Below are 23,326 nucleotides of genomic sequence, written 5' to 3' on the forward strand. Positions count from 1 at the left end.
CTACCACTGGGGTAGTAACCAATACTTGCCCATCTTTGGTTATCCACCATCCTTCCTTGACTTGGTACACTCTAAATACTTGGCAAGCTGATCCTCCTCCTTAGAATAGTTTGGAGGTTCCCACTGAACTTTTCTTGATGGGACCAATGCTTCAATTAGCGATGCCCTTTCCGCAACTCTTTTGGCTATTTCCTCTGCTTTTCCATTTCCTTTAATGATTCCCATTTGTCCTTTCTGATGAGCTTTGCCACACATGATTGCAACTTCTCTCGGTCCCAGAACAACTTGCAACAATTCTAAAATTTCCGGTCCATATTCAATAGGGGTTCCTTGAGAAGATAGCAACCCACGTTGTTTCCAAATAGCCCCATGCGTGTGGACCACTCCAAATGCGTATTTGGAGTCTGTATTTACTTACTTACTGTAAGTAGGTACTTACTGAAAGTAAGTACTGTACTTACAGTACTTATTTGCCTACTGTATTTATTTACTCTTCTATCTTTAGAGGTTTGGTTAAATCCAGCAAACCCAAAGCAGGAGCCCTCATCAATTCAGTTTTGATGGAGTCAAATCCTTTTCGGCACTCTGGTGTCCATTCTAAAATTTCTCCGGGTCCCTTCATAGATTCACATACCAGCCTGGCAATCAGACTAAAATTTGGTAACCGGAGTCTGCACCATCCAGCCATCCCCCAAAATCCTCGCAGCTCTTTCTTAGATTTGGGGGGGGCTACTAAAACACGACTGGAACCCGTACTGACCCCTGGGTGACAGCGCTAGTTACTGGTCTCTGACTAGACTGGCTGCCACTGAGCAGCGCCCTCGGGGCCCGGCCGCTCAGCCCGTTTCAGTCCCGCTCACTGTCGGCTCATCCAGCCCACTCCCGTTCCAGTGACCAGAACTCCGTATTTAAAAAGGGGTTGCAAGATGGGCATATGCAAGCACACTGCTTTCAAAATCCCAAGACATAAACCTCCCACACTGGCTCTGTCCACCTATTGCCCCAAAACCTACAGAGAAGGAAACACCCCGTAAATTACATATGCAAGGCCAACAGCTGTTTTTACTTCTGGCTTTGGCTGTTCTGCCTGTTGGTTCCAAATGAGTATTATTTTTGCAGGGCCATCCCAAAAGCTGAACATGGATTAAAGTTCTTCCTTGAGGCACCTGTGGGCAGGTGGGCCAGCCGGTGGAGCTGTCTGAGTGTCTAGAAGGTCTCTCTGAGCACTTCCTGGCCAGAGGCAGCACTGGGAGGAGGGACAGGGTGGGCCGCTGGTGCCCTTTGTGCAGCTTGATCCCTGCTGGGGGCACTGCTTCCTGGATTCTCCTCCTCTCCTCTCCTCTCGCTGGCATTGCAGAAGTCAGATGCTGTGCTCCTCCTTCATCCAGGGTCGCAATGTGCCCCCGTCACCACCACAGCGCCCCGAGTGTTTGTCCAACGTGCATCTCTGGGGCGCTGAAACCCTCCTCCTCCTCCTCCCTGCTGAGGGGTCACAGTCTGATGTCCGCAAACTGACTGTGGCGATCGCAGCCCCGCCGTGGCGATCTGCTCCGCTCTCTCTGCCTCAGCTGAGTTTGCTCCCGAGCAGCCCTGGCTGCGGGAGCCCACTTGGAGCTGGTGGTGGAGGGCCCTGCAGCTGCATCACCCCTTGGGGCTCGGTCACGACGGGGAGACCTTGCTCTCCTCCTCCTCCCCCTGCACCTTGCTGAGCAGCTGTAGTCCGTGATCTCCACAAACCGGCTGCGGAGATCATAGGCACGCCGCAGGGATCTGCTCTGTTCTCTCTGCATCGGCAGGGTTTGCTCCCAAGCAGCATTGCATGTGGGAGCCGACTGGGAGATGCCGCTGGAGCGCCCTGGAGCTGCGTTCACCCTGGGAGCGCAGTCACGACTTGCCAGGCTAGTTCTCCTCCTCCTTCTCCCTGCTGAGGGGTCATAGTCCGTGGTGTCCACAAACCAGCTGCGGAGATCTTTTCCCCACTGCGGGGATCTGCTCCGGACCCTCTCCCGGGCACCCTTCCTCTGGCGGCGGGAGGAAGGGCTGAATCCCTGCTCCTCTTTGGTGGTGTCGTCGTCTTCTTGCACGCTGTGCGGCACACGGTCAACTGGCTGACAGCAGACCGGGCACGCATCTTTCCTTCCAGACACCAGCCTTCTACAGCCGCAGAAGAAGCGATGCAAGCAGAAGCCCACGCAGGAGGCGATGTTGAGCCTGCCTGTCCAGATGGAGCACGGCCAGCCTGCAGATGCCTGCCGTGCACCTGCCGAGGTTAGCTGGCTCGTGCTGGCTGTTGCAGAGGAGCTGCTGTCCTCTGGAGAGTCCTCCATGCCCACCGCCATGCCCTGCAAAGAGAGCTGTGCCAAGGTCCTGCCCTTTCCTCCTGAAAGGACCAGAACAGTGAGGAAACCCCAGAAGCTCTGTGAGGGGACAGCTAAGGGCCGCCCAAAGGCTCTCCTGGAGGGCTGCAAAGGCAGAAGGGGCCAAAGGCGCACAAATGGGATGGATCTAGGTGGCATGCTTTGAGAGGGAGCAGCGTTGCGGCTGTGTGACCGGGAAAAGAGAGCAATGCCCAGATCCCACAAAGAAATCCACTGTCCATCTGGTGCCCTGACCCGCCTCCCCAGAATTACCTTAGTCCTGTGAGGCAGACCCTGTGGTCCCACAGAAGCCGCCTGCTTGCTCTTGGCCCCCCACAGACTGAGGAAGAAACGGGCATATGATGGTGCCGGTGAGGAAGAAGCCCTTTCTCCAATTTTCAACTCAGGGCATCTGGAGGGGAAAAAAAAAAAAAAGGATCTCTGTTTAGGGCTCTTCTTGCAGCCTCCTCTGGGGCTCAGTCATTTTCTTGGAGCGGTTTCTACGACAGAGAGAAGACGTAACCAAGACTACAAATAGGAAATTCGATTGGGGTCTTCCCACCACGTCTGCCCCTGCCAGAGCAAGTCCTCGAGGGTCTTTATACCCGCTACGGCTTCCATTTCATAGAGTCAGAGAATCAGAGAATATTTTGGGTTGGAAGGGACCTTAGAGATCATCTAGTTCCATCCCCGCTGCCATGGGGAGGGATATCTTCCACTAGACCAGGTCGCTCAAAGCCTCATCCAACCTGGCCTTGAACACTTCCAGGGACGGGCCATCCACAACTTCTCTGGACAAGCCCTTCCAGTGTCTCACCACCCTCACAGTAAGGAATTTCTTCCTAATTTCTAATCTAAATCTTCCCTCTTTCAGTTTAAAACCGTTACCCCTCGTCCTATCACTACACTCCCTGATAAAGAGTCCCTCCCCATCTTTGCTGTAGGGCCCCTTGCTTGAAGTACTCTTCTCAACATTAGCCAGCTTCAGATAGCAGACAAGTAGCCGTTTACCCCCGGGGCAGCAGCCTAAAGCCCAGCAAGGGAAGATAAGGACTGACGTGGGGTAGTTCACGTTGGACAGCACTGAATGATGCAGGTACTAACTGTCTCCTATGACAGAAAGAGAAACACTCCAGAGGATGAGAAGAAACAAGCAAAGCCAGGAAAAGGAAACATATTCTGAACAGTTTTTTTAATACTTGTTATGACCTGACGTAAAAGAGTAAATAGGCTTGCTGCCCGAGAACTCTGTCGATGCCACAACCATCCACAGCCATGTCGTTCATCTTGTACCACAGTCCGTTGCTGGCCTGCAAAGAAAGGCATCGATACCTGGAGGTGAACTGCATGGTTTCTCCACAAAAACACAGGCAGAAAACTACAGGACCAAGAGTACACCAAAACAAATCCAATCCAGCCCCTGAAGAGACCTTCTCCCCCAAAGCCGTGGCTGCCAGTAACACTGCCGTGAAAGTTTCTCTTCCCCAGCACACATATTTCCCCTGCTAGGAAGGAAGTTGCTCTTTACCTTTGTGTAGCAGAAATAGTGTCCTGCATGGCAGCTGTCACCGCTGTGTACCAGGACAGCATATAAGGCGTAGAGGAGCGGTTCTCCAGCTGTCCGAGACATGTATGGCCGAAGATCCAAGTATTCAGGATACTCCACAACCTACGGAGAGACCCAGAGGGCTCAGAAATGATCCTGAAATAGCCTTCCAAGACTGAAGGCTAGCGGTGTGTAAATACATCTTTTTGGCTCATGAACACTTGTTTTCCCTTAAAGCAACATCCATGGTTTGGGAGGCAGGAAACTGTTCGCGGTCCAAACAGCTCTGTCGGAGCAGAGCATGTGCTTGTCTTCCCGCGGGAACTCTCGTCTCCCCAGAAGGGAACACAAAAATCCCAACACGAACAACCGGTGAAAGAGCGTACTGCTTTGGAAATCTCCTGCTCCGGGAAGAGAAAGTTGCGCTCCAGTTGCGTACACACCTTGCTGATCTTCCTGCCAGTGAAATCTTGAAACCTTTTCAGACACACCGTCAGAACCTTGGGCGCGTGATGGACCGTAAAGCTCTTGGAGGCAGCAACCATCTTGTCACACCTTGTAACCAAGCACAGAGATGAGTGCTGAAATGCACCTCTCTTGCCCCAAGAAGGCCAGACAAGCTTTCCCTTCTCACACATCCTTATGCTATTTTAAGGCTATTCAGTACCAGAAGGCCGTATTAAACAAAAGCTGCATCTCATTATTGTGCATCTAACCTACGTGAAAAGATGACTTATGCCGCATGACATGCGGCACCTTCACGCAGCACCTAGTATTAGTATGTCGTTAGTAATCCTCTTACTTGCTACATTTAAAGCAGTTTTCGCCATCCAGCTGCTCGGGTCTCACAAAGTCCTCCAGAGCTGCGGTGACAGATGAGGCCGCCTGGAGGAGCGAGAAAGGATAGCCCTGAGCTCAGGGCATCACCCTCGCCCAGACACTTACTAGGAGTTGACAGGAAGACCCAGGTAGCTGAGGCTGAGGAGACCCACCCTGAAACCCGCAAGCAGTGTCCAGAAGGAGGCACAAAGAGGGTATTATGCTGAACACTTCCCTCAATTCCCAGGGATTCCCGGCGCTATCAGGAGCTACCTCTCTGTGGCACCGCACAGTTCAGCTACCAATGCTGTGCAGGGTCATCAATAATGAAGACACCACAACCCATCAGCCTGGGAGCCAGACGGGTGTTGAGGAGGGCAAAAGGAAGACGGATGAGAGTACGTCAAGGGTGCAGAGAGGATAATTTGTACTTGTCCAGCTTAAAGCCAGCACCTACATGCAGACCGCTGCCACGGCCTCCCCAGAAGGACACAGGCCATTCCATTCCACTGCCCACCCGCCACCAAGCTCTCTTATGTTTGCACTCTACGTTTTTAAGCCAAATGCCTCGATTCTGGAAAGCTACAGGGGTCTTGGGACGTTTGAAGCACAATTACAAACCCTCTTACTTTTATATCCAAAGGGACATCCAGGAAGGCCTCGTAGGAATCGGACACTGCTCTGCAGCTCAAGCACGTGACTGGAAGGCAAATCAAAATGCTCAGCGACAGGGGAAGTTGACTGACTCTGCCCGTTTCTGTCCTTCAGGCCTACTACGCCAGTCACACCATCAGCCGTTTATCACGGGCAGACGGGAGGGCACAGACAATTCCAGGGAGAGCAACAGTTGTGGGAAAGTACCTCTGGATCTCAGAAAGCCCCCAAATATTTGATGGACGATGGTAGTTGCTTGAGAAGAGACGTCCAAGCTAGAAAGAAATGGTAAGGCAGAGAGTTATCTCCTCCAAGAGTTTTGCTTTGTCTGAAAGCCCTGGGCGTAGGTTCTCCTCGATGGGAGTACCTCAAGGAGTGCAAAGGGCTCGGGAACACTGAAAAGGTAATCGGCTTGTGCTTACTCGCTGCTTCCACTCAGACAGGCTCTCTGCATGGCATCGACAGTATAGCGTAAGAACTCGTGGGCGTCTTCCTGCATGCCAAGCTGGAAATGTTCTCCTATTCCTACAAAAGAAGAAGTTAGTAGATCTCTCCTACAAGAAGGCAAGAAAACCTGTAGGGGCACCTGAAATGACTTACGTGTGAGGACACTGATGACACCGCTAGGCCGGATGGCACAGACTGAGGAACGCAGGACCTCGTTAACGTGCGCTTCCATTACGCACATCATGCAGAAGCCTTGCTGACGACCTGAAGCGGGAGGAGGGAGGGAAGCAAGCTCCTCGGGTTAGCAAAATATCCACAGCGATGGGAAACGTAATGGAGATCTTGAAGTTCTAAGAACAGTCTCCACTCCTCCTCTCCCAAGGTGCCAATGTCCCAACAAGCCCCGGACATTATTTTAGTGCCTAGAAAACTTTCTTCAGAGGGATGCTAAACTGACAAAAGTTTTCTGTGCAATAAGCAAAGAGAGCTTAACTTGTCGGAATAGGGACTGAGACCTGGGGCTAGAAAGAGGTGCCTTTCTGAAGATCAACACACCTAGACACGAGGGGCGGCTTCTAGGCTTGAGTGTTCAAAGAACACCACCTCGGGGGGTTGACAAAGAAGGGCTGCTTTTCTGGTAGATCAAATTCCAGATTCTGGGAATCCTTGCAAAGTGTCCCACAGATTTACAAGGAGTTGTTCATAAAAGTTCTCACATGACTGGCTGTGCTCACGAGAGAGCAGGTAGTTGGCCAGAGGGGGTGTGTACGTCAGGCACTGCAGGACGGAGTTGAGGAAGCACGTATTGCCCAGGTTGTAGAGTCCCGCTCCAGCTCTCTGTCTGTGCTGCCAGTCCAGGCAAATCTTCTCCGGAGGAAAGAGGACCCTTTGTGGCGGAGCCATTCCCTCGGCGACGACTGCAGGGCAATGACATTTGCAAAGAGATGACACGACATTGTTGCACAAAAGCATGTCTTGGGCAAGCACCTAGCACAGAAGGTAACCCTACTGATGTCAGGATCTTTCTACGGGCAATGTCGTCTTTCAGAGTCTCGTACATAGTGGCAGAGGAGTGACAAAACGCGTTTTCATGTGTCTAATGGAAAACAGCTGGGTAAGTCTGGCTGCTATCAGGAAACGCCCCAGAATTCACGCTAGGCTGTCAGCACATCAACATTCAGGGATGGAGCACCAGCCACGTCCGTTGCCTTTGGGGAGTCACAAAGTCCAAGCCTGCTGATGAAGCCGTTACTCACAGGAGTCGTTCCCCATTGCGGCCATCGCTCCTCTCAGGAACACAGGGGAAAGCTTCGGATGACAAAGGATCTCAGGACACGCTCCAGAAAGAGATCAGCGCCAATGCCGTCCCCTGATTGCAAAGAAATAATCGCAGCTCAACAAAATGATTAAAAAACCCAAACCCAAACCCAAACGCAGCCCGCAGAACAGCAGCCGCCATCGAAAGAGTTTCAGTGGTACGTGGAACTGCTGCGGAGCCTGCAGGCCGACGGCCCTGCTGTCCCTGTCACAGGACTCCAATTGACAGCAATTACCAAGGCCCTTTTGAAAGACTGCATTGCGTGTCACCTTCTCTGAAGAGCACCTGCGGCTTACCTGTGGCTAGCGTTAGCAGCAGAGCCCTCTGGCTCTCCAGCCCACACTTGCCCACCTTGTATGCAGGACCGACCGGCTTCCGGCCGCTACTTTAGCGGCTGCCTTTGCCATGCTCCGTTTCTGCCTGCCTTCCTACCGCATCAGTCAGGGTGGGAAAACTGCTTGTCATTCTTGGCTGAGCCCAGTGCCTCAGACTACACTGCCACCCCCCTACTTACCTATCCTAGGGTATGGTAGAGAAATAAGTATCAGCACAAAGGAACTCTACCCGTAGCGCATATCCGGCCAGCCTGTAAAGGTGTAATAGCTCAGCCTAGAGCTCGGAAGGTATAGACCAGCCGATACTTTTGTCCCGTATCTCTACGACCTGTCCTGAAAGCCAAAGTGTAATTACCTTTGCAAGAGGAGGGAAGCTGAGAAGAAGTGGGCGATTTATCCAGACGATAAATGGCTGGAAAAGAGTAGTCGCGCAAGTAGCAATGGAATGAGCCAAGTTATCCCGAAGGCCAGCTCGGCCCAACTAGCTTTCCCTGGCCCGCTTTTCAGGATGGCAAGCCCTGGCCAGGTGAGCTCATAATCACCGGGCGGGTGTCGCATCACTGCCCCTTTGTGACACGGGGCCGCACGGGGACGTGCCCCCTCGAGGCCGTGGAGCCACGCATCCAACACATCCCGGGCGCCTGCCGCAGCCAGCAGCCGCTGGGCTTCCCCACGCGCTGCCAGCGAAGGGCTGTTTGCCTGCCGGCAGAGCTCCTGCCTCTTCCTGGGGCCGCGCCAGCCAGATGAATCAAAATCTGCTCAGGGCTGCAAGCGTGCCTGTTCACAGCTTTGGCTGGCACGTTCGGGCGGCTGAGGGCTTCTTTTCCACTCTTCTCAGGTGCAGGGCTGTGTCCGTGAGACTCGAGTGGAGCAAAGCACCCGGTCTCTTACAGGTTCATTTCCAATGAACTTTATCTGCTCCCCCCAAGACACAGCCACGGGCTGACTCTGAACTAGCACTACCAAAGAAGTTACTTTTGCCCCTGCTCCACTCGGGGAGCCTTTTTTCTTTTTAGATTTCGCTTGAGGCATCTAGTTTCTCTGCTGCCTTGCTCGGGTTCCTGGTTTTCATCATGTCCCTCTCGGGACAGCTCAGTTTCTCCCCTCTCTTGCTTGCGGAGGCTCATTTTGCCCCTTCTCCACACAGGGTGCCTGGATTTACTCCGGCCCTGCTCAGGTGGCTCGTTACACCCCTGCCCAAATCTGGGGTGGCTCGCTTTGCTCATGCCCCGCTTGGGGCATTTAGTTTTGTCCCTGTCCTGCTCAGGGCATCTCATTTTGCCCCTGCCCCAGCCCCGCTCAGAGCAGACATTTTTGTCTGTGCCCAGCTGGGGGTCCCGGTTTGCCCCCGCCTTTCCCTGCTCCACAGTCCCTCTTGCCCTGGCCTCTCTCGTTGCCCTCCAGTCCGGCTTGGGCGTTTCTCCTGACTAGGCTGTGTCCCATCGGGGCAGGGCCCAAGGAGCTTGCACCGTGCTCCCCTCCCAGTCGCAACCCCATACCTGGCTTCTGTCTGTGGTGGCATCAGGGCTGTGGGGCTGGGGGCGATGGGTCGAACAGCCGCCTGGCCCTGGGGGCTCCTTGTCCTTCAGTTCATTCCCCGTTGAAAGGCAGCCCCTCCGCCAGCAGACAACTGCAGGCGGCTCTCTGCGCTTTCCGCAGGCACTGCTGACTGGGTCCTTGCAGGGCTATATGTGCAAAGTCACCTCACAGCCAAGCTCGCTTCAGGGTCAGGCCTCGGGAGCCAGCAGTGCCCGTTGCCTCCCAGGGAAGCAGAGGATCCTGCCAGCTGGATGTTGAGCAGGGTGTGCCTCTGCTGCCCGCTCCTCACTCACGCACACATCGCCTCCCGCTCCAGAGGCTTATTGCCTGGCGGCTCCTGTGGCGGCTCCCGCGTGGACTCGGGACCGGAGCTCGGGACGTGGCGGTGGCACCATGGCTGGTGGCAAAGCAGGAAAGCACAGTGGGAAGGCCAAGGCAAAGGCAGTGTCGCGCTCACAGAGAGCTGGGCTGCACTTCCCTGTGGGCAGGATCCACAGACACTTGAACACTCGCACCGCCAGCCTACGGGCAAGTGGGTGCCACCGCTGCCGTCTACAGCGCTGCCATCCTTGAGGACCTCACCGCCCAAGTGCTGGAGCTGGCAGGCAACACGTCAGAGGATCTCAAAGTCAAGCGGATCGCTCCTCGTCACTTGCAGCTGGCAATCCGCAGCAATGAAGAGTTGGATTCCCTGATCAAAGCCACCATCGCCGGTGGAGGTGCCATCCCCCACATCCACAAGTCCCCCATTGGAATGAAGGGACAATAAAAAACAGCATGGAGAGGGGAAAAAAAAAGCAGCCCCCTCCCTGCCATCATCGTACTCTACCTAGCACAGAAGAAATCTTGGGGATATGTGGAATTTTTTTTTTTTTAAGGAATAGTTCAAAGGAAGAGCACACACAATTGACTGTAGAGAGGAGGAAACATCGGTAGGGGCTTTAGATTCAAAGTTTGGCACAAAGTTGTACCTCGTCGGGCGGCACCCCTTGGTGTGGTGGTTGAGGGGCTCAGCTGCTCCCCTGGGTTTTATACAAAAATGGAACCGACCTCCTCCCAGCGCTGCCATGCTACCTGCACTCTGGAAAGGGCAGGGGAGATACCCTATGAATATCTGGGGGCAGCAGGGCAGTGCAGGATGGGGAGGAAGAGCCCAAGCAGTAGTTGAAGCTCCACCATGTTTCAAGGGAGATGGACAGAAGGATGGCGATTAATTGATTGATTGCTGGCTGGCAGGCACGCGTATCTTGAGCTCTGAAGGTGTTTTGAAAGAGCTGCTCCACACCTAGGCTATATGGCGCCACATCAGTCTGCGTGGCCTGTTCCACCACCACGTTGCTCATTCTCCCACCTCCCCGCTCCTCCTCCTCCTCCTCCTCCTCCTCCTGGGAAGTAGTTACTTTTTCATCCAGAACATTTTCAAGCGTCTCTCGATTCACTGCAGAACTGGAGGGAGCTGGATCGCTCACCTCAGAGCTTGTGGCGGTCAAACTCTCTTCAAATGCATCAGTCTCGTTAGCCGTGCCCTCGTTAAGAAGCAGCCCACTACCTGCCACCTCCTCCAGAGCTTGGTCCTCCGTGATGAGGCTGCCTGGCACCGTGGCACACAACGCTAACGCCTTCCCCTCCGAGTCATACGTGTACTCCGGGCACTGCTCATCTCTCACAGAGCTGTTCTGAGCCATCTCCACGCTCTGCAGCAGAGACTCCAGTTTCTTGTTTTCAACGCTTATGTCTAGGAAGTATTTCTGATTTTTTTTTTTGTCGTTCTCAGACAAGCTGTTCAATAGCCTGCTTCAGTTCTTGAATTTCCCTCCTTGCTTCCAAGAAGGCCAGCTCCACCTCCACACCATTACACTCTTCTACAATCCACTCTTCCTTCACGTGTCCCAGATGAGCTTTCAGCCCTTCTACTTCTGTTTCCCTGCAGCAAAATAAAAATATTGCGACACTGTTTCGTTACAGAGTCAACGTGAGGCTCCACCGCACTGGGATGGCTATGCTGCAGAGATGCTCCAAGAAGGAAGCACATTCCTCCGTGCACCATTTCCTGCCGCCTCCGGGACAGCTGGCGGAGACGTAAGCCGGCTGCCAAGACACGCCGGCTGACTGCTGACTGGAGTCACCGACCTCGCCACACAGCCAGCAGCCTCCGGGGCTGTGCTGTGATCCTGGACATTTTGAGGTGCAAGCGGGGGCCTCTAGGTTAGGGCCAGCCAGTACAGTGCTTAACGTCTCACCGACTGCCCGGCCCTGGAGGAGACGAGAAGCAGCTGCCTGCACGCATCCCCCGTGCTTGCCAGCAGCTCCTCACATACAGCCAGAGCCAACGCTGGCCTCAGACAGCAGGATGGCTCGGGGCTGCAGGCCCCTGGCTTGCTTTGCACCCACCCGGCCCAGCACGGAGCCAGAGGCTGCTGCCTTGACTTGCAAGCACGTGGGGAGAGGGGGCCCCTGCAAGACATCCAGCCCTCGCAGATGCAGAGGTCGGGCTATCCCAAGCTGGACCAAGGGCTCCCTGGGACTCTGCCTTGGGGCTCCTTACAAACACCCCTCTGGGCCTGCTTGGGTGGCGTCTGCTGGAGAGCCAGCTCTCAGAGAGCGGCTTTAGCAAGAGAGACGACACCTGCTGCTGTGTAATGCATGTTGTCGCTTCTTTGCTTAGCGTACCTACAAAGGGCTACTGTGAACAATTCAACACCTAAGCGACAAAAACACAAGCAGGCACCCTGGTTTGTGTAAGAGCTTTTCTTTCATTAGGGGAGAAGGATGACACTTGCAGTCATATTTCAGTGAGTGAGGTACAACAGGGGACTAAGGTCTTGCAGGTAGAAACTGGCTTATGTACAAAAGGTCTCAATGCTCAATCACACTGGGAAAATATTACCCTTTAAAAATATTCTATTGGGAAAGTTCAAAACAGGGGAAAGAGGCAGCCATATTCATAACTAAACTGCACGGTACGTATTCACTGAGCACGCCGTGAAACCTGAAGTACCTGAGAACAACCTGATCCGCCTGATCGTCTTTCAAATTTCTTAATGAAACCTTGATGCGGTCAAGAAATGAGTCAAAATGTTCTGGATTCCCACCCCTAAATGCTCCTGAATACATCTTTCCAACTCTGATTTCTCAAGTGAAATAGACCTTTCTTTACCTTTCCTTACCTCTCCTCTCAGATTCCTTCAGCTTTGTTTCCAAATGCTGTACTGGAACTTCCTTCTGCTGCAGAGCAGTCAAATACGGCTTGGCATTTTCTGGCTTAATGCTGCGATTCACCACAAGAAACGTATCTCCCCGATCGCCTGAAAAGGAAAAAAAAAAAAAAACCAACAAAACAAACCCTCACTTAACATCACTCCTGCAGTTCTTCAGTCCTGGCAAAAAGAAAAACATCCCACAGACTGATACAAAGCTTGACGCCTTTGGGGCTCCTCAGTGTCTGCACAAGTGACTCCCTCTGGCAAATCAAAGTACTTGAGGAAACGCCTCATTTGTGGCTATCGCACAAAATTTACTATTTATGGTACTTGTCTTCAGTGCCATTACATCAAATGAGACATTTCACTTCAAACCCCGAGCCACCCCCTCACCCAAAACACGTGGTGTGCCCACGAGCAGGCAGCCGGGCCGCTGGCAAGGGCGCCCAGCTGCAGGACGGCCAGGTGAGGTAGCGTACGGACCGAGTTCAGCTCCACACGTGAGTTAGGAAGCTGAGCACCCTGAAACCTAGATTCATCCTAGCTAGCTTTAGGTGTGCACCTGACATGCTTGGCTGTTGAATTGCCCGAGAGAGACAGAGAGGGAGGGAGGGAAACAGCAGCAGCGTGGTGGCAATTTCTTCTCTGCAACGTGTTGTGTGCGCTGGCAGGCATCTCTTTTCTTCCCTGTACAGGAAACTGCACAGGGAGGTGCCTAAGGCTGGGCAGGCTGAATTTTCACCCCAGTGTATAATAGTTGCTATACTACCCCACCCAGCTCTCTCCAAAGCAAAAGCACCCTTACGCAAAAGAACCAGTGAATGCACAGGAGAACTGATGGCATGAAACCACAGGAAGGAGCCTGCCTCGGAGGGAAAAGCAGCTACAAAGGGCGTTGACTAAAAGCAACCTTGACTTTTACAGTGCTGAAACAACATGGATGAATGAATACCATATGAAACAATAGGGATGGAGCACCCCGTTGACTGTCGAGCCACCAACATGAGAAGTCACACTGACGCCGAGGAGCAAGATGACCTGCTTGGCAACCCAGACAGCTGATGCCACGTTACAGTGCAGAGGAGGTCAGTCAGTGCCACTGAACACTGGGATGCTGAAATACACACTCGCCTCATCACTGGGCCGCTGTTGCTTCCTTTGCAGGAGCCCGAGTTGCTGCTGCTGGCTGAAGAAGCCCCGTAATGCTGGCGGATGTCAGCAGGAACTCCGCTGGGTTTTGCACAGTCTTGACTAGGGGTCCTTTTCACGGGAAGCCCGTGGGCTGGCTCTGCGCTTGCAGGATAAGGATCCATTATTCCGACCACAAGGGCCTCGGCTGGAGGGAACCAACATGGTTAAAGCACATTGGATTAGCCTCATCACGCAACACATTGTGTGCCTTATTTTACACACAAAGCTGTCTAAACACTAAACCAGATAGGTAGCTGTGAGTGGCCGGGAAGACAGACAGTCCTGAAGTCATCAGCCACTGCACGTTCTTCAGGGATCTTCAGGGATCTCCTTTTATTTTGTTTTTTGTTTGTTTCTCCTTTGTAAGGAAGGAGATAAGTACCTAAGTGCAGAAGATTTGTGCCCGAGACCCTGAACCGCAGGTGGCCTGTGCCGCCAGCCCGGAGCTCAGCAGATCATTACTTAGGACAGATGGGATTCAGGCTTTTGCCTTCTACTTGCCCATGCCTCCTTTCTAACTTGCTGACTCCTTTCTTGGATCCTGCGTTTGCGCTGTGACCTCTGGGTGCTTGCTGCAGCCTGAGAGCCTTGTGAACAAAAGGAGATACCTGTCTTGAGAGGCCACAGCCCAACCACTAATTGCCTACGTCTCTACTAAGCCACATCGACAATAACTGTTCAGAAGGGCGTGGATCATAACATTTCTGACACAGAACTAAAAGGTCCCTTTTCTAGGCCACTTTAATTTAACGGGAACTTGTGGATTGGGGTTCAAAATTAGGAATGCTAATCAGTTTTACCTAACTTGTTAAGCCTCTTTTGCTCAAAATATTTACGTTCGGATTATATTCCAATATTATCTCTCGGAAGTTGTAGAGCACTTCTTTCTCTTCAGTGCCATTTAGTTAGCTTATGTCCTAAAAATACTTCACTCCTGCTGACTAACTAAATTCACGGTGCAACATGAGATACAGAATCGCCCTGTGCGACGCTAGGGCGCCTTGGGCAGCGGTCCTCAGAAAAAGGACAAACAGAGGGTGCCTAAGCTTATCAGGGATGAACGGAAGAGGAAAAGGCATCTAATGAGACCCACTTGACGATCCAAGCGCCATCTTCAAACACAAACTTTCTTCCACAACTGAGTGGCTAAGACTGACTTCCCTTTCTGTTAAAACTACAAAACAAAAAACCAAACGAGGCAATAAAAGAGACGGAGACTGTACTTGGCTTCAATAAGGGCTAACAGCAGAGTGGTCAGAGACCTGATGAGGAACGCAGGAGACCGGGCTAGGATTCATCTCAAGAGCTCAAGAACACCACCTTGCTGCTCGCTCTCTGCCTCTACAGAGGCTAAACTAGCTGCCCAATGGCTCAGGCGACCTCCATTTTCAACAGAATCTGAGTCCAGCAGTTTGTAAGCGTGCCAGATCCTGAGACATCGCCTGTATGGATCCTTCCCCTGGCCTACAGGCCCATGCTGGCCGCTCCCGTGGTTAGGACCGGAGCTCAAGCGCTCTGGAAGGTGCGCACACACAGGCCACTGGAAAGCTTTGCTCAGCACTACCAGACGATGCCTAGTTGAATTCAGCAGCAGAAAGACAAACAGGGGAGAGGCTACAGTTCTGCGCGCAAAGGGAGCGGAGGACAAAACAAAAGAGATCGGGGGCAATTCCGGAAGCAGCGACAGGCCATCTGGCAGACAAGCACCGCTACCTCTAGATCGGGGTCCCGCAGACCAGCCCGCCACCCACACTGCTCCATGAGCGCTATGCCGACGGCTCTTCCGATCTCCTGCAAGGGGGAAGAACAGTCACGGGCAGCACAAAGAACAGAATTAACAAAACTACAGATCACAGCCTTCACGGCACAGTCCTGGGAAAAGAAAGAGTCTCTCTCTATCCCTAGGACAACAACTCATACAAAGACCAGAAGACGTACAGCAGGGCACAGCGAGCGAGCGAGCGAGCGGCACAGCAGACACACCGCGGGACAAAATGACTATCGCTCAACCGGCGCGCGGGAGGCGAAAGTTCAAGCCCCGCCCAAGGTACAACAAAAGTTGTCATCGTTTCAGAATTGTATACCACACGCACAAAATATTTCCGATGGCTGTAAGCTAGATTACCTAAGAGAAAACCTGCGAGCGCACAACTACAACTCACAGTTTTAATGCTTTTATGGCATCTAGAAAGCTCTGTCTACCTTCAGAGTATGAGAGTTCAAAGACACAGCACAAATTTAAGCTAACATTCATGGCGGCAGGCTCACGTGCCCCACCTTCCCAAGGTACTAGCTTTAGCAGGGAAGCAAAAATCTAGTTAAACTACTGTTATCTTCAAGTAAGAGAAATCTACACAAACTGCAGCTACACGGGGTTTGGTGTTTTGGGTTTTTTTTTTTTTTATTTTCCTCACAGTAGAAAGACACTATAGAGGAGAAGAGTGCTGGACGGAAAGGGCCCCTGGAGGTCTCTACGCCACCACTCTCTCCCAAGCACCAAGAGCCACCCCCCAGGACACATCCCAGGCCTGCACCACCCTCCTGGGGAACAAGTTCTCCCCAGTGCCCAACCAGAGCCCACCCAAGCTGCAAGTTCTGGCTTTTGCCCCTTCTTCTACGCTGTCTGCCGCAACTGAGAGGAGGCTGGCTCCACTGTCCTTGCAATGGCCCTTTAAGTAGCTGTAAACTACTGTCAGATCACTCCTCTGACTCCACGTGCCCAGCTACCTCAACCTCTTACCTTTGCCTATCCTCAGTGAAGGGCACTGATTTGAAAACTATTCAGGGTAACAGCGCCCAGAAATTAACAGCAGCCCTTCAAACTTGTTTGAGGGGAATGCAGCTTCAGGCCTTTTTTTTGAGAAAAGACACAAAAAGCTTACATCGGTTTGTTATTCTAAAACATGCAACACACAACTGAAGCGACAAATAAACTACCCATCGCCCTTCACCTTTGCTAAATTCTTTTCAAACAGACATACTTTAGCATACCTGTGAAGGAAGTAGTTTGGCAATCGCTCCACCACAACGACAACAAACTCTCAAACTCAAGCTAAGCTGCTCATTCGCAACAGGCTTCTCTCCACTGCTTTTGGAAGGCTCTCCCAAGGAAGTCTTGCTTTCAGTCCGGCAGTCCGGATCACTCTTTCCCTCTGGTACCGCACACCTCTCTCCAGCTGCCGCTTGGCATTCCTCAGGCGCAGTCTCTCGCACTTGTTCTGTTTTCTGCCTTTTAGTTGCAATATTTGTCTCTCCTTCTCATCTTCTCTTGAGAGGCAATGGGTTTTCTTGAGAGACATCGGCTTTTTTCTTCCCCTCACACCCAAGAAGGTTTCTCCAAATAGAGGTAACATCCAGCCAGTACTTTGGCTCCTCAGTGACAAAGGCTTTTAATCTCATGCAGCATTCTCCCTGGAAGAAAAAGCAGTTTCAGGCCAAGTAGTTCGGTCTCAGCACTCTGTTCTCCTACGTACGGACTGAGAACAGCTGTTAACAGAGACTGTGCTCAGATTGCATCAATGCGCAAATCCAGGAACCACAGCGCCAGCAGACACCACAGGCACAGCTGAGCTCTCAACACCCACACGCCCCACCAGCAAAGACCCAGGCAGCCCTCTGATTACAAGCTCTGCAGAACCAAGATTAAATCCTGCGAGGGCTGAATTCTGCAGAACAATTCAGCAGCTCTAGACAACCAGACCACCTCCGAGAGCCATTCCCAGGGACGGAGGACCCGCCTACCATGCCATCCTCCCCAGAAAGCAGGACTAAGAGATGTGGGACGCTTTCCAGGATTGAAAGACAGACGCGAACATTAATTCAGCTCACAATAAAAGCCACGAGTTTATTCTTTTAGAAGGGAAATCTCTCCTTGCTAGTCATCAACCTGCCTTCAATCCTGCAAAGTTTCCAACGCACGCCCAAACTTACGCCCATGGGTAGTCCACTTGACTTGGCTACGACAAGAGAGGCACGAGGAATAGACACGCCAGTTCCCTTAAAAACCTTGAAGCTGGTCAAGGTGGGGGGCGGAAGGGGGAAGGTATTTCTAGTTCTCATTTAGAATCATGGTGAAATTTGAGCCTCAAAGCCTGAAGGCTATTTGTGGTCTCCCAAATAAAATCCCACCGGCACACAGATATCAACCCATCTGACTTGAAATTCTTACTCCAGCACTGACAGAGAACGGGACCTCAGTAGCTGAGATTTACAAGAAATCTGTGCACTGAACGTGTGAAGTGACGCAAGATGGACGTCTGGATCCACTTTGCCTAGAAGAAAATGACTCATCGTTAAAATGCACACAACAGATCCAGAACTGGACTGCGGTTCCAGGATGGGGTGGGGCTTGGGTTTGGGGTTTTTTTTTTGGGGGGGGGGGGGGGGGTGGGTGGGGGGAGGGGGGTCGTGGGGCTGGCGTTACACATACACATCTATGTACAGTGCCAGCAGAACACAAGCGGGTAAGCTACCTTCAGCACAACAGAAAGAACTGAAAACATATCTGGGTGAAGGCTACTTCAGAACCGATTGCTGTCAATTACAACTATGGCTGACAGTAACTAAATAAATCAAACATTACCTTTATAAAGAGGACTTGAACTGGGGCTTCACGTTTCTGAGCACCCACCCTGTGAGCAAAGCGGAGGGGACGACCCGAGGGAAGGAGTCAGCGCCGTACCTTTCTCTCTAGAAACTGCAAGCGGGGGGTGTTTCTTAAGCAGCACAAACAGTTGCTCTCCAGACTGCACTTTCCTCAGCTCGCCCGGCTCCGCCTCCGTGCTGAAGAGGACCTCTCCTGAGGCGCAGCCCACCTCCGGGGAAAACCAGAAACCAAGCCAAACCGGGAACGGGTTTTGCCTGAGCACTGGCAGCAGCCCAGCAGCCCCTCGCACCCGCTCGCCCCTTCGCAGGGAGGAGGGCGGCGCAGACCTCCGCTCAGCCCGGGTGGCGAGGGGACACAGCCTGACCCAGCGGCAGGTGTCCCTGCCCACGGCAGGGGCGGCACCAGACGCTCCTTAGAGGTCCCTTCCGACCAAGACTAAGACCAAGACCAGACCCCGGGGGCCCCACGCAGCTGGCGGCACGGCCCACGCCGCGGCCGCCCGGCTCTGGGGCGCGAAGCGAACGAGCCCGCGTCCCCCGCCGATCCGATCCGATCCGATCCGATCCGATCCGATCCGATCCGATCCGGACCGGACCGGACCGGACCGCCCCGACTGGGCACCGGCGCCGGTTCCCCCCTCACCTCCGTAGGTCCGAGCTGCGCCCGCACCCCCCGCACGAGGAAGGGATCCAGCCCGCCGTGCACAAGTACCGCCCGCCCCCCGCCGCCATCTTGGCCCGCCCCGCCGCCATCTTGGCCCGCCCCGCCGCCATCTTGGCCCGCCCCGCCGCCCTCAGGTGCTGCCGGCGTCGGGACCGGGGAATTTGTTAAAAGCGCCCACTCTGTGGCGCCGAAGCGGTGTCTGCATCCACACGGGTTTCGAGGAAAGACTGTACCCACCCACACCCCCCCCCCCCCACGCCCCGTGAGTGATTCAGCACCCACGGCCCAGGGGGAAGCGCCAGGAGGGCAGCTGGGAGCCAGCACCTTCCCGCCCGCCCCACACACACAGAGGTGACCTTCTCTGCTGCAGGGCCGGTGGCCCCGCAGCCACCCCCGGCTCTGCAGCGCTGGGGCTGCTTAGTCTGAGGAAGGTGAAGGGCAAGGATGGTGACAGTCTGCAGGCAAGGAAGAGGCTGGCAGGAACGTGTTCTCCACCTCCCGTGGGGAAGGTGGAAGTCACGGCCGTGGAGCGCAGCCGTGGAGGTTCAGGTGGAAAAGCCTTCCAGAAAGCCCAAACCCCTCCTCCAGCATGAGTACAAGGAGCATCCTGGTGTGGGGCTGCCCAGAGCCCAGGCTTGCCGCTTGAGAAACAAAGACCGGGACCGGAAGCTGCGCCCGGGATCATAGCTACTCCTTTATCATGCCGATACGTTGTTCCTCCTCAGAGTTAGTATGTTAAACACTTTCCATTTTATATCTATGTAAATAAGAAGGTGGAAACACCTCCTCCCCTCACCCAAATGTCAGAACAGAGCATGGCACCAGGAAGCAAGACAAATGAGGGCCAGCTCGACCCCTAAACGGGATTTGCTGAGCACCAGAGAAGCTGTGATCGGCCGATGAGCGGCTGAAAATACAGCTGGTAGAGTAACACAGGAGGGCTGGCAGGGCAGAGAGGTTTGCTCTGGGGAGAGAGGGCTGTCCGCCTCCCTGCACCGTAACGGCTGACCCCCACGGGGAACAGAACATGGCGTTGGACAAGATTTCCCGTCTTCGTGATGCAGAAAGACCTGAAAATAACATTAGTAACAATAATGGTAACAAAAAGCACATGCTTTGTAGCTTTGAAATTCAGGTCTCCTCTGCAGGCTGTGGTGGACCATGGAGAAGACTTGCGTCGGCCCAGATTTGGCCAGGAGGTGGCCTGGAGGAATGTCAAGCCTGCTCCTTTCCCATCACTGGAGGTCTCCTGGGTGCAGAGGAGCAGGTGGCACTGGGACCGGCACCCCGAGGCCACAGCGGCCTGCGGCAAGGGCAAGGCTGCCTTTGGAGGCAAAGCACCTTTCAGAGGCTAAGCACCTCTGGAAGTAAAGCACATTTGGAGGCAAAGCAGCCGCAGAGGCCGTGGCATTTGCTGGGGGGTGGGGGGGGCCCTGCCCGGGATCAGGCAGACTGGTCCTGAGTCCTGGCTCGGCAGTGGAGACACTGTGACCAAGACAGTTCTTGTCCTGCATCCTCCCTTGCTTTGCTTCCTGCAGCCTGGCACATCCTTGACGCCCGTTAAGCGACTGCGGGCCCGAGCACGCCTCGGCCCTCAGCTCAGCTCGTGCTTTGAGGTGTTTCTGGAATAAGAAATGATCATAATAGTTGCAAGGGCTTTAAGGAGAAACAGGGGGGCACCCAAGTCAAATTAGGTTGTTAAGAGACTTTGAATAACCCCTTCTGCCAGTTAAACTGGTGTCACTGTTAAGCTCTGCTCACTGAGTGACCGGCTCTCTGTCCCCTGCTGCATGTCCCAAGGTGACAGGATGCAAACCAAGAGAGCAAAATTGCTACACCAACCCCAGTCCCCACAGTAGCCCATCTTCATCCATCGCCCAGCAGGCAGCTCAAAGAAGGGAGCCCGTTGTGCTGAGAGGGTCTCGCCCCACCCAAGACTCTATTGACATGGGCCCAGCTCCTCGGCCCATACGTGGTCAAGTATGCTGCGGGCGGGAAGCCAACGCCTTAGCGCAGCCGGCCTGCGCGTGCCTCCCAGCCAGCAATCAATCAATCAATCGCCATCCATCTGTCCTCCCTTGAAACATGGTGGAGCTTCACCTGCTGCTTGGGCTCTTCCTCCCCATCCTGCACTGCCCTGCTGCCCCCAGATATTCATAGGGTATCTCCCCTGCCCTTTCCAGAGTGCAGGTAGCATGGCAGCGCTGGGAGGAGGTCAGTTCCATATTTGTATAAAACCCAGGGGAGCAGCTGAGCCCCTCGACCACCACACCAAGGGGTGCTGCCCAACGAGGTACAACTTTGTGCCAAACTTTGAATCTAAAGCCCCTACCGATGTTTCCTCCTCTCTACAGTCAATTGTCTATGCTCTTCCTTTGAACTATTCCTTAAAAAAAAAAAAATTCCACATATCCCCAAGATTTCTTCTGTGCTAGGTAGCGTACGATGATGATGGCAGGGAGGGGGCTGCTTTTTTTTTCCCCTCTCCATGCCGTTTTTTATTGTCCCTTCATTCCAATGGGGGACTTGTGGATGTGGGGGATGGCACCTCCACCGGCGATGGTGGCTTTGATCAGGGAATCCAACTCTTCATTGCTGCGGATTGCCAGCTGCAAGTGACGAGGAGCGATCCGCTTGACTTTGAGATCCTCTGACGTGTTGCCTGCCAGCTCCAGCACTTGGGCGGTGAGGTCCTCAAGGATGGCAGCGCTGTAGACGGCAGCGGTGGCACCCACTTGCCCGTAGGCTGGCGGTGCGAGTGTTCAAGTGTCTGTGGATCCTGCCCACAGGGAAGTGCAGCCCAGCTCTCTGTGAGCGCGACACTGCCTTTGCCTTGGCCTTCCCACTGTGCTTTCCTGCTTTGCCACCAGCCATGGTGCCACTGCCACCTCCCGAGCTCCGGTCCCGAGTCCACGCGGGAGCCGCCACAGGAGCCGCCAGACAATAAGCGTCTGGAGCGAGCACAAGGCTGCTGGCTGTGTGGCGAGGTCGGTGACTCCAGTTAGCAAGCAGCTAAACTGGTGTTTTTTGCAGTACTGCTGCCTACAGAAATTGTCCTCCTGCTCCCAGGCAGCGCGTCCCTCCCCTGTGCTGGTGTCTTTCTGGTGCCAGCACAGCTGCCCAGCGAACGTGACCAGGGAAATCAAGGAGAATCAGAGCTAGCGCTCTTTTGTGTGTGCTGGCTGAATTGGCGTGAAGCTCAATCAGTTTCCCTGGCTGGTCCACTGCGCAAATGTACAAGTGCTTTGCACTGGCTCAAGGGTAGCCGGAGATGTGCATGGGAACAAACGGCCAGAGAAAGGTGGGGTACTTCTTTAGGCAGCACTAACCTTCAGCATCTGTGAAACTACAGTGTTAATTGAGTGACACGGAGACTCGTTCCCCCCTCGGGTATGACACGTGTGCTCCAGAAGGCGTGCTAGCGCTTTCCATTTGTTGTCCAGAGAGTCAGTTTGATTTAGAGGTAAACCCCATATTCCGCAGGCAGCTTCCAGCACATGGTTCGTGCCTGTCTCATGCAGTGCTCTTCTCAACCGTACAAGTGCGCTGCAGCATTTCATGGGTCTTGAGCGTATGCGGGGACCGTAAGCACAAATGTACATTGTTGGGAGTGTTGAAACGTGTTACGATGATAAGTATAGGCGTGGGTACACTTTGAATATTAATGTTGTTTTAAAGTCTTAATGTGTCGGAACCTGATAGTGACTCAAGCCCTTTGGAACATTACGTACAATAGTACTGTGCTTTAACTTAGTGTTTATTTAATTGCTTTGTTGTAAATTCCCTTTCCAGTCACAAGTTCAGTAAAGCCTGTTAGGAGCGTTAAACGCGTGTGAGAGTTTTATTGTGGCAAAGCTGTAAAAAATACCCCATCTCAGCTGAGCCACCCGCTCTGCCGCACCCACGCTGCATTTGCAGGTGCAAGTGACCTAATCTTCAACCCGATGCAATCTTCCAGAAGCTTGTAACGTCTCGTTTCTGCACTGCCGGGGGAGCGTCCGTCTTCCTGGCATGTAAGAGAAGTCCGGAAGGGCTTGCTTAACCCGGCCGAGAGTCGTGCAGTCTCGGTGTGCCCACGGAGATGCCACTGTGCCCACCAAACCACGCTTTCCCCGTGTCCAAACCTTGAGATCTGTGCATAGATCAGAGGAGGGCAACACCAGCCAACAGATGAAAGAGTGGGGTTTGTCTGGCTCCACCCGACCTTTCAACACCACCTCTGGCCATTTAAACCTCACTGGCCTCCTCTTTTCCCCTCCAGCAAAGCAAGTGTACTGTTTCCGTGTGCAACCTAGAGCAGAAGAGGTCTAGTGAAGCCAGACGATGCCCTGCACTGCTCTGCAGCTTCTGGGAAGAAGGGAGTTCTTAGCAAGCCACAAGGGAGGAGGATTAATTGGCCAGCGTGCGGGGAGCATTGGCAACGCTCAAGAGGGTGATAGGCACCGATGCTTACAGGGGCGACTCAGAGACCTTTGGCATCCCTGTGATGCCCGGGTTCTGAATTGCTTGTGTTTGCAACAGAGATTCAGGAGGGTTCGTTAAGCGTTACAATTAAGGAAGAGAACTGACAAGCTGACGTAACAGAGTCCCCAGGAGTCCACAAAGACGGCCGTGACAGCATCTTGCTCCTTGGAACACCTTACAGAAAATG

The 23,326-nt window shown here is 53.5% G+C and overlaps 1 protein-coding gene and 3 pseudogenes across 1 annotated transcript; 1 reads left to right on the plus strand and 3 right to left on the minus strand.

The window, feature by feature from the left end:
- Nucleotides 1–1,406: 1,406 nt before the first annotated feature.
- Nucleotides 1,407–7,095, minus strand: LOC142593183 (ubiquitin carboxyl-terminal hydrolase 42-like). The gene is made up of 13 exons (XM_075706849.1): nt 7,080–7,095; nt 6,540–6,740; nt 5,977–6,087; nt 5,799–5,901; nt 5,584–5,651; nt 5,352–5,422; nt 4,706–4,788; nt 4,347–4,458; nt 3,886–4,026; nt 3,567–3,667; nt 2,631–2,769; nt 1,702–2,462; nt 1,407–1,479 (listed from the first exon to the last, which is right to left on the minus strand). Exons 1-13 carry the CDS (start codon nt 7,093–7,095, stop codon nt 1,407–1,409), a joined length of 1,980 nt encoding a protein of 659 aa, XP_075562964.1.
- Nucleotides 7,096–9,408: 2,313 nt separating this feature from the next.
- On the plus strand, nt 9,409–9,784 carry LOC142593312 (histone H2A.V pseudogene; annotated as a pseudogene).
- Nucleotides 9,785–10,085: 301 nt separating this feature from the next.
- On the minus strand, nt 10,086–13,568 carry LOC142593184 (syntabulin-like; annotated as a pseudogene).
- Nucleotides 13,569–21,173: 7,605 nt separating this feature from the next.
- LOC142593316 (histone H2A.V pseudogene) lies at nt 21,174–21,549 on the minus strand (annotated as a pseudogene).
- Nucleotides 21,550–23,326: the final 1,777 nt, after the last annotated feature.

The sequence above is a fragment of the Pelecanus crispus genome, chromosome 3, assembly GCF_030463565.1.
Source record: "Pelecanus crispus isolate bPelCri1 chromosome 3, bPelCri1.pri, whole genome shotgun sequence".
In the NCBI taxonomy this organism is placed as follows: Eukaryota; Metazoa; Chordata; class Aves; order Pelecaniformes; family Pelecanidae; genus Pelecanus; species Pelecanus crispus.

Bases quoted from the DNA above. Each gene is read 5' to 3' on its own strand.
- LOC142593183 (XM_075706849.1), bottom strand. The intron at 4,027-4,346 runs GTGTGTACGCAA...GTCTCTCCGTAG, and splicing joins CTGGCAGGAAGATCAGCAAG to GTTGTGGAGTATCCTGAATA. The intron at 3,668-3,885 runs GTAAAGAGCAAC...CTTTCTTTGCAG, and splicing joins ACTATTTCTGCTACACAAAG to GCCAGCAACGGACTGTGGTA.